At 53.4% G+C, this 10,740-nt stretch overlaps 1 protein-coding gene across 1 annotated transcript in view; it reads left to right on the top strand.

The window, feature by feature from the left end:
* LOC108788941 (semaphorin-3F-like) overlaps window positions 1-10,740 on the top strand; it is a 94,819-nt gene that overhangs the window by 77,819 nt on the left and 6,260 nt on the right. Inside the window, exons 10-14 of the mRNA XM_018558849.1 lie at window positions 5,070-5,139; window positions 7,957-8,101; window positions 9,353-9,575; window positions 9,656-9,744; window positions 10,709-10,735. Of these exons, the coding sequence (XP_018414351.1) occupies window positions 5,070-5,139; window positions 7,957-8,101; window positions 9,353-9,575; window positions 9,656-9,744; window positions 10,709-10,735 (554 nt within the window). The remainder of the gene's footprint in view (window positions 1-5,069; window positions 5,140-7,956; window positions 8,102-9,352; window positions 9,576-9,655; window positions 9,745-10,708; window positions 10,736-10,740) is intronic.

A 10,740-nucleotide genomic window follows, 5' to 3' on the forward strand; every position in this document is an offset into this window, starting at 1 on the left:
CCCCCCCCCCCCCCCCCGGCTGTTCCACGCGCGTCCAGCACGCACCTGAGTCTGCCTGTGTTCGTGTGCCTCCTGCACACACACAACTCCCCTGACCTCAGGTCCAGACTCCTATTGACCTTCCTGGCGGTATTCCCGAGGGTGGCTCGGGGGTTAATTTTCGGTACCATGAGCGGTGACCCCGAGCCACACTCAGGAATACACAGAAGCGTTACCTACCTTGTCCCTCGAGCCGCGCTGTGTCCACCTGATCACTGGCAACACCTGGCCCCGGTACTAGAGATTCCATCCCACTATAGTCCGGAAAACCTGGAAGGAACTGAAAAGCCAGTTTCCTCCTCTGCAAAGGTATTCACCTCCTGGAACCTCTCAGCCCCTCTTACTGAGTGTTCTCGGGGACTGTGTTTTGCCAAATTACATCGTGGCATCGCCACGCCCTTCTACCCTACATATAACTGTACCCAGGGCCGGATTTCCCACAAGGCCAACCGAGGCCCGGCCTTGGGGCAGCAGGGAGTAGAGGGGCAGCAGGGAGTAGAGGGGCAGCAGGGAGTAGAGGGGCAGCAGGGAGTAGAGGGGCAGCAGGGAGTAGAGGGGCAGCAGTGGCGTGGAATTCCTATCTCCTGATGCCCGGGACATGCAGTTCCGGGTGCCGGATGGGTCTAATTTTTCTACATTCAGCCCGGCTTTGGGCAAGCCGAGCTAAAGGTACAGCGGGGAAGCCGCTGCTTGTTTTGTACTTGTGATCCCGGAGATGTCGCCGAGATCACTTGTAAGCAGCCTGCAGGTCTGCTATTCTCCATGGGAGGGGGGGGGAGTTTGCGGGTAGGGGGGCGCATTGAGGAACCTGGGGCATTGGGGCAGCCGAGAGAGGTAATCCGGCCCTGGCTGTACCCCAGTTTTCGAGGCCTCCTAGGGGTGGAAGGTTACTGTATGGTCAGGTCTGAATCACTTGACATCCCCTTTTAAAGTGTTATCATCCAGCAGCAGAAGTGCTCAATGTAATATCGGCTCCTGGCGAGTGGCACAATCCCATGTCAGAGGCATCACCCTGATGAATGTCAGTCCATCTATAGAACTTCTGTTCATGTAACAGGAATCCTTCATGGTGAGGAGGACGGTGGCTGATCCTTCATTGTTAGGGAAGCGGATTCCTGCGATGTCACAAAATCCTGCTGGGGCCCCTAAGAGACCGTCGCTTTGCCTCGAACAGACAGGGCGGCGGCGGCCCTTTTAAAGAGTTCGGCGCTTTACAATTACTGACCAATGGGAGCCCTAAAGTAGCATTAAAGGAGAACGATGAGGCGCGTGAAAATCCCTCCTCCTCATAGTTCTGGCCGACCTGTGACAATGAGACTGTCACAGGTCGGCTCAGTAGATCGGGAACACATACCGGCGCTCGCTCACCTCTCGATCCTGTCCCTGCAGAGAGCCGTGACTTTCACTCACGGCTCCCTGCTAGGATTCCCCCCCTCCCCGCTCCGATCCTCCAGCGCTGACCGGCGGAACGGACGGGGGAGGGGGCGGGTACAGCTGGCTCTGCCTCCATACTTCTTTGTTACTTGGTGACGCGGGAGCATGGAGACGGCTTCCATTATTATACGGGATTTATATAGAGCGCCAACAGTTTGCGCAGCGCTGTACAATATAAGGAAGACATTACAATCACAATACAAATCAAGACGAGATGGTAAGGAGGGCTTCCATGCTAATCGGGAAGCCTGGTGGCGCCCGGCTTCCTTAATGGGACATCCGGTATTGGTATTTGGTATCGGCGAGTACCGAAAAAACGGCATCGGTGCCTCCCTAATGAATACTGTAGAGCAGGGGGAGGCAAACTCCGACCCCCCCAGCTGTGGTAAAACAACAAATCCCATCATGCATCTGCCTCTGCAAGTCATGCATGTGCTGCTTTGTTCATTTACTGTTCCCGGCCGGTCACGATTAGTTCATATTGACGAACGCTTCTTACTGCCGAGCGGGACTTGTTCAGGGTGACATGCGTTGCCTGTCCCTGGGATCACAATGCATGTCGGCCCGCCAGGCGTGATACATCAAAAAGAGTTTTATCATCGAACTCGTAAATAATTTTATAGCAGAAATGGCCGCAGAGCTCGCGTAGACATTAGACAGCGGTCAGATTACGCATGCACCACCAGACATTGGACAGCGGTCAGATTACGCATGCACCATCGGGCATTGGACAGCGGTCAGATTACGCATGCACCACCAGACATTGGACAGCGGTCAGATTACGCATGCACCCCCAGACATTGGACAGCGGTCAGATTACGCATGCACCCCCAGACATTGGACAGCGGTCAGATTACGCATGCACCCCCAGACATTGGACAGCGGTCAGATTACGCATGCACCCCCAGACATTGGACAGCGGTCAGATTACGCATGCACCCCCAGACATTGGACAGCGGTCAGATTACGCATGCACCCCCAGACATTGGACAGCGGTCAGATTACGCATGCACCCCCAGACATTGGACAGCGGTCAGATTACGCATGCACCCCCAGACATTGGACAGCGGTCAGATTACGCATGCACCCCCAGACATTGGACAGCGGTCAGATTACGCATGCACCCCCAGACATTGGACAGCGGTCAGATTACGCATGCACCCCCAGACATTGGACAGCGGTCAGATTACGCATGCACCCCCAGACATTGGACAGCGGTCAGATTACGCATGCACCCCCAGACATTGGACAGCGGTCAGATTACGCATGCACCCCCAGACATTGGACAGCGGTCAGATTACGCATGCACCCCCAGACATTGGACAGCGGTCAGATTACGCATGCACCCCCAGACATTGGACAGCGGTCAGATTACGCATGCACCCCCAGACATTGGACAGCGGTCAGATTACGCATGCACCCCCAGACATTGGACAGCGGTCAGATTACGCATGCACCCCCAGACATTGGACAGCGGTCAGATTACGCATGCACCCCCAGACATTGGACAGCGGTCAGATTACGCATGCACCCCCAGACATTGGACAGCGGTCAGATTACGCATGCACCCCCAGACATTGGACAGCGGTCAGATTACGCATGCACCCCCAGACATTGGACAGCGGTCAGATTACGCATGCACCCCCAGACATTGGACAGCGGTCAGATTACGCATGCACCCCCAGACATTGGACAGCGGTCAGATTACGCATGCACCCCCAGACATTGGACAGCGGTCAGATTACGCATGCACCCCCAGACATTGGACAGCGGTCAGATTACGCATGCACCCCCAGACATTGGACAGCGGTCAGATTACGCATGCACCCCCAGACATTGGACAGCGGTCAGATTACGCATGCACCCCCAGACATTGGACAGCGGTCAGATTACGCATGCACCCCCAGACATTGGACAGCGGTCAGATTACGCATGCACCCCCAGACATTGGACAGCGGTCAGATTACGCATGCACCCCCAGACATTGGACAGCGGTCAGATTACGCATGCACCCCCAGACATTGGACAGCGGTCAGATTACGCATGCACCCCCAGACATTGGACAGCGGTCAGATTACGCATGCACCCCCAGACATTGGACAGCGGTCAGATTACGCATGCACCCCCAGACATTGGACAGCGGTCAGATTACGCATGCACCCCCAGACATTGGACAGCGGTCAGATTACGCATGCACCCCCAGACATTGGACAGCGGTCAGATTACGCATGCACCCCCAGACATTGGACAGCGGTCAGATTACGCATGCACCCCCAGACATTGGACAGCGGTCAGATTACGCATGCACCCCCAGACATTGGACAGCGGTCAGATTACGCATGTACCACCAGACATTGGACAGCGTTCAGATTACGCATGCACCACCAGAGTACACACCCACCGTTCTGGTCCTGGGCCCACTTGGGGGGACAGCGGAGGCTGCCCTTGGGGGCCGCACACTCCCACGCACCGTACAGCTCATCAGGCGGCTCTATAGCCATATATAGCTCTAAAGCTTTCGCCGGCTGTTTAAAATGGTTAGGAGTGGGAGGGGTAAAAATCTTTTATTTACTATCGGTCGGACGGCAAGGGGTTAAAGAGCATGTCAAGGCGAGATAGCAATAAAAACCATGCAGTGCATCTCTTGTGTTTTATCCCTTTAAGGATCCGGCAAGTACAGAATAATATCTGTGGCTCGGCTCTCAGACAACACGCAGCATTTTGTGAGCGAGAGTGGTGTCAGCCCTGCCAACATCCCCTTCGCACACCGTACCGTTATACCCCAGAATGCAACGGGTGCTGGAACAACCGGTGCATGGCGCCACAGCATACAATCTACATGTCGTCCGCACTCCATTCTGCTTCGTATCACCGTCGTTATTCATGACAACGTTTCGGATCCTCGCAGGACCCCTTCGCCAGGCAAAGTGCGACACTTCCTGCGAGGCTCCGAAACGTTGTCATGACAAAGCAATACGAATAAAGATATTCCGAAGCAGAATGGTGGGCGGACGACGTGTCTTCCAGCGAGGGTCGCCACCATTCCTTCCATCGAAACCCGAACACTCTAGCGACGCACTGAACTTTTTTGGGGAGAATGAGTCCTGGCTTATTCATGTGCAAACTAGTGTCCTCGGTATACTGAGACAGCCGGGACGGATCCCGACATTACTGCCTGGATCCACCCAGCTGCGTGAGTGACAGCTGGCTCCGCCCATCTAGCTGTACCCGCCCCCGTCCGTTCCGCCAGTCAGCGCTGGAGGATCGGACAGGTGAGGGGGGAATCCCTGCAGGGAGCGGTCACTGACAGTCACGGCTCTCTGCAGGGACGGGATCGAGAAGTGAGCGAGTGCCGGTATGTGTTCGCTCACTTGCCGATCTACTGAGCCGACGTGTGACAGTCTCATTGTCACACGTCCCCCCCGAACTATGAGGATCAGTGACAATCACTCGCCTCATAGTTCTCCTTTAATGCTTCCAGAATGTTCCAGCAGCTGTGCGGGATTTACATGTGACCCGTTCCCTGAATACATTGTGACGAATCCAGAATGATCTTCCACGGCGCTGATAAATGTCTTCTTTTTGTCTTGGCACAGGTGACGTTTTCATCCAGCAGACTCAGGACAAGCAGAACCCTCTCATCTATGGAGTGTTCACCACGCTGGGGTGAGAGCGCGTCTCGGTGGAACCGTCTCTGTGTCCTTCATCCTAGTTCCTTGTGTGGATGTCCTTCTACCTCTTATATATCTGTCCTTCTCCGTATACCTTCTCGGTGCCCAACCTGTGGTCAAGGGGCACCAGCTGTGGGGACCTTGGGGGCCTCTGTAGACAGAAGTCTTTGTTTTCCTTGGCCGGGCTTTTTTTGTATTCCCTTTGATATTATATAATAGATCCTAATGCACAAATAACCTTCACGGGGGTTGTAGAGAGCAGAGACGTGGAAGCAATGGCGTGCACAGGGAATGCAATAGCAGTGGTCTCTAGCAGTCTCATGTGTCTCCAGTCTATGACTGTCTTGTAACATGTCCCCAGTCTCCAACAACTCCTATAGCACGTTGGCAGTCTTCCACCATCTCCTGTTGGCTCTCAACCATCTCCTGTAGGCTCTCAACTATCTCCTGTAGTCTGTCAACCATATCCTGTAGGTTCTCAACCATCTCCTGTAGTCTCTCAACCATATCCTGTAGGTTCTCAACCATCTCCTGTAGGTTCTCAACCATCTCCTGTAGTCTCTCAACCATCTCCTGTAGGTTCTCAACCATCTCCTGTAGGTTCTCAACCATCTCCTGTAAACACGCAGCATTTTGTGAGCGAGAGTGGTGTCAGCCCTGCCAACATCCCCTTCGCACACCGTACCGTTATACCCCAGAATGCAACGGGTGCTGGAACAACCGGTGCATGGCGCCACAGCATACAATCTACATGTCGTCCGCACTCCATTCTGCTTCGTATCACCGTCGTTATTCATGACAACGTTTCGGATCCTCGCAGGACCCCTTCGCCAGGCAAAGTGCGACACTTCCTGCGAGGCTCCGAAACGTTGTCATGACAAAGCAATACGAATAAAGATATTCCGAAGCAGAATGGTGGGCGGACGACGTGTCTTCCAGCGAGGGTCGCCACCATTCCTTCCATCGAAACCCGAACACTCTAGCGACGCACTGAACTTTTTTGGGGAGAATGAGTCCTGGCTTATTCATGTGCAAACTAGTGTCCTCGGTATACTGAGACAGCCGGGACGGATCCCGACATTACTGCCTGGATCCACCCAGCTGCGTGAGTGACAGCTGGCTCCGCCCATCTAGCTGTACCCGCCCCCGTCCGTTCCGCCAGTCAGCGCTGGAGGATCGGACAGGTGAGGGGGGAATCCCTGCAGGGAGCGGTCACTGACAGTCACGGCTCTCTGCAGGGACGGGATCGAGAAGTGAGCGAGTGCCGGTATGTGTTCGCTCACTTGCCGATCTACTGAGCCGACGTGTGACAGTCTCATTGTCACACGTCCCCCCCGAACTATGAGGATCAGTGACAATCACTCGCCTCATAGTTCTCCTTTAATGCTTCCAGAATGTTCCAGCAGCTGTGCGGGATTTACATGTGACCCGTTCCCTGAATACATTGTGACGAATCCAGAATGATCTTCCACGGCGCTGATAAATGTCTTCTTTTTGTCTTGGCACAGGTGACGTTTTCATCCAGCAGACTCAGGACAAGCAGAACCCTCTCATCTATGGAGTGTTCACCACGCTGGGGTGAGAGCGCGTCTCGGTGGAACCGTCTCTGTGTCCTTCATCCTAGTTCCTTGTGTGGATGTCCTTCTACCTCTTATATATCTGTCCTTCTCCGTATACCTTCTCGGTGCCCAACCTGTGGTCAAGGGGCACCAGCTGTGGGGACCTTGGGGGCCTCTGTAGACAGAAGTCTTTGTTTTCCTTGGCCGGGCTTTTTTTGTATTCCCTTTGATATTATATAATAGATCCTAATGCACAAATAACCTTCACGGGGGTTGTAGAGAGCAGAGACGTGGAAGCAATGGCGTGCACAGGGAATGCAATAGCAGTGGTCTCTAGCAGTCTCATGTGTCTCCAGTCTATGACTGTCTTGTAACATGTCCCCAGTCTCCAACAACTCCTATAGCACGTTGGCAGTCTTCCACCATCTCCTGTTGGCTCTCAACCATCTCCTGTAGGCTCTCAACTATCTCCTGTAGTCTGTCAACCATATCCTGTAGGTTCTCAACCATCTCCTGTAGTCTCTCAACCATATCCTGTAGGTTCTCAACCATCTCCTGTAGGTTCTCAACCATCTCCTGTAGGTTCTCAACCATCTCCTGTAGGTTCTCAACCATCTCCTGTAGGTTCTCAACCATCTCCTGTAGGTTCTCAACCATCTCCTGTAGGTTCTCAACCATCTCCTGTAGGTTCTCAACCATCTCCTGTAGGCTCTCAACCATCTCCTGTAGGCTCTCAACCATCTCCTGTAGGCTCTCAACCATCTCCTGTAGGCTCTCAACCATCTCCTGTAGGTTCTCAACCATATCCGGTAGGTTCTCAACCATCTCCTGTAGGTTCTCAACCATCTCCTGTAAGTTCTCAACCATCTCCTGTAGTCTGTCAACCATCTCCTGTAGTCTGTCAACCATCTCCTGTAGTCTGTCAACCATCTCCTGTAGTCTGTCAACCATCTCCTGTAGTCTGTCAACCATCTCCTGTAGTCTCTCAACCATCTCTTGTAGTCTCTCAACCATCTCCTGTAGTCTCTCAACCATCTCCTGTAGGTTCTCAACCATCTCCTGTAGGTTCTCAATCATCTCCTGCAACACCTCTGGTCTGGAGCAGTGAAGTCGTACTTGAGGCCCCCTATATCATGAAAGTTTTATTGTCCTCCTGCCCCCCCTCCCCTCCCAATGTGTGACCTGTTGAGTTTTTTTCCATGTTGTGTTGGCTGGTTGTCCCTAATGTAGGTGTCTCTGTGTGTGTCTCTTAGTTCCGTGTTCCGGGGCTCTGCCGTCTGTGTTTACTCTCTTGCTGACGTCCGTGCTGTGTTTAATGGGCCATTCGCACACAAGGAGGGACATGGGTTCCAGATGACGGCCTATACAGGGAAAACGCCTTACCCCCGGCCTGGAGCGGTGAGACACGGCACCAGCCTTGCTGGCAGTCTTGAGTGATTCGGTGGTCACAATGATTCTGCACATTGGTTACAGTTAGGAGAACATTACGGTATTATGGAGGATTCTGGATGCAGGTGTTATTTTAGGCTCGGTCAGAACCAGATCACGAAGACCTTACAGGGAAAGGGTTTAGACCAATTTCAGTTTATTTTTTTAGCTGTCTGTGTCCCAAGGGGTGAGATTTCCCTTTACTTCCTGTCCTGGAGACATAACAGGAAGCAGGAGGAAATCTCAACAGCTATCCAAGAGGGGTGTTCCCTTCACTTTGAAACTGAAACAAGTGTCCCTACCGGAAGATCTTTCTTCTATTCCGGTTCTGATGGCAACTGTAGAATTTTGGATTTCCCATCACTTCCTGTCTCAGTGACAATAGTGACCAGGAGGGTGAATCTACCTACTGGGGACACACACACAGCAATAACCTTGGTAGAGATAGAAGGAAGGTGAGGGGTGTTGGATCTTCTCAGGCAGTAGATGTTCTCAGTTAGGTCCTAAGCAGTCTAGACCAGTGGTTCTCAACCTGTGTAACCTCAAGACCCACATTTGTCCTCGGCCATTAAGTCATAACCCAAGTCACACTGCAATGGAACGCACAACAGTGCTGGGCTGCTGTGCTGTGAGGGAGCTCCATCCATATGTGCATTGCTTGTGCAGCTCCCATGCGCGCCTTGTAGAGGTGCCGGGAGCCAGAATGTGATGTCACTCCGGTCCAGGCTCCTCTACAGGCCATGTGAGGAAGCTCTAAGCAATACAGGTATGGATGGAGCTCCCTCGCTGCCACACCCCCAGCCCACCTCAAGTCAACACTCAGCGCCAGGCAGCATATTTTGAATAGCTGCTCAGTGTGAGAGGGATCAGTGCTGCGCTAGGGGGAGGAGCCTCTCATCTAGAAAAGTGGAAGCCACGCGGCGACCCGCTGAACATGGGGTCGCGAACCACCAGTTGAGAACCAAGGGTGTAGAAGGAATGATTCCCGTTAGACAGCCCTCCCAGGAGTAGCGTGACCGGCATCCAAAGTGATCATACTAAGGATCTGGTTCTGACTTGACTTGCTTTGAGCTGCTTCAGTATTGACTTGTGCAAGGAGAGAAGCAGCGCCGGCCCATAGCCCCTCATAGTGAGTGTCTTCCATCAGTGCGCACAAGTTCTCCATGGCGGCCAATCATTTATGGATCCTCCGCTTATGGGGATTGTCCTTTTGTCTTGCAGTGTGCAGGTGGGTTCTCGGTGGCCAACATCCGCTCCAGTCGGCATTTCGGTGAGGACGTGCTGAGGTTTGTGCGCACGCACCCGCTCATGTACACCTCGGTGTACCCCGTGAACCGCAAGCCCCTCCTCCTGCTCTCAGACGTCTCCTACACCTACACCAGTATCGCGGTGGACAGCGTGCCGGCCTCCGACGGGGAGTACACCGTTCTCTTTCTGGGGACAGGTGAGACCATTGTCCGGCCATCTCATGGGGTCTTTGGTGTCACCAGTGTATGGCCTGACGCCTTGTCCGTGTCTCCTCAGATCGTGGTACGGTCCAGAAGGTGATGATCCTACCTAAAGGTCCCGAGGAGACGGAAGGCATCACTCTGGAGGAGGTGGAAGTGTTCCGGGTAAGTTGCTTTTCTATCTAAGTGTAAAGAGCTCCAACAAAGTGTCTGAGGTGTAGAAAGAACCGGTTTGGGGGGAGGGGAGGTAGTCGGGATTTTACCACACACCCCTTCACTAACCTTATATGAAAAAAGAATGGCTGAAAGACTGGAGCTGTGGGAGGGACTCAGCAGGCCCCTCCCACTACAGGAAACTACAGGAGGGGGGCGGACACAAGACCAGTCACCCTGCACAAGGAGAGAGAGAGCAGCAGTGAGCGGTCTTTATTACAGAAGGGGGCGGAGACAAGACCAGTCACCCTACACAAGGAGGAGAGACAGCCAGGAGAGACAGCCAGGGGAGGAAGTGATGAGCTCACAAGATTTCTGGCGGGATCCACAGGGATTTTTCGGAACTTATTGAACAGATTAACAGACCCGAATCCTCCCTCTGAAGAAGAAGATCAGGCGGCTGGTTTATAAATCTCCGCCCCCCCCCGTCATACAATGGACGCCTTTCCCACATCATTGTTACCACTAGGTGGAGTTGGGGAGCATAGCCTACGCTCCCTGGCTCCACCTAGTGGAGGGAATGCCACGTGAACGCCGTCGTATGGCTGGGTGGAACATTTATAAATAGACTTCCACCATTCAAGTAACTCACTGGTCTTGTCTCCGCCCCCTCCTGCAGTGGGCGGATCCTGCTGGGTCCCTCCCACAGCTCTGCTCTCTCTCTCTCCTTGTACACGATGACTGGTCTTGTCTCCGCCCCCCTCCTGTAGGTTTCTATAGTGGGTGGGGGCCTGCTGGGTCCCTCCAAACTCCAGCTGCTGGGGAACTACAAATCCCATGAGGCATTGTAAGACTCTGACAGAGACAGATGCATGATGAGATTTGTAGTTTCTCCCATAGACTCCCCCCCAATGGTTAGACCTGTTTTAGTGGCACATTATTTGTATGTTTCTGATGTTGTCGTCTGTCCGCACAGGTCCCGGCCCCTGTAAAGAACATGAGAAGATG

This window comes from Nanorana parkeri, unplaced genomic scaffold, assembly GCF_000935625.1.
Source record: "Nanorana parkeri isolate BGI_ZX_2015 unplaced genomic scaffold, ASM93562v1 scaffold15, whole genome shotgun sequence".
NCBI lineage: Eukaryota > Metazoa > Chordata > Amphibia > Anura > Dicroglossidae > Nanorana > Nanorana parkeri.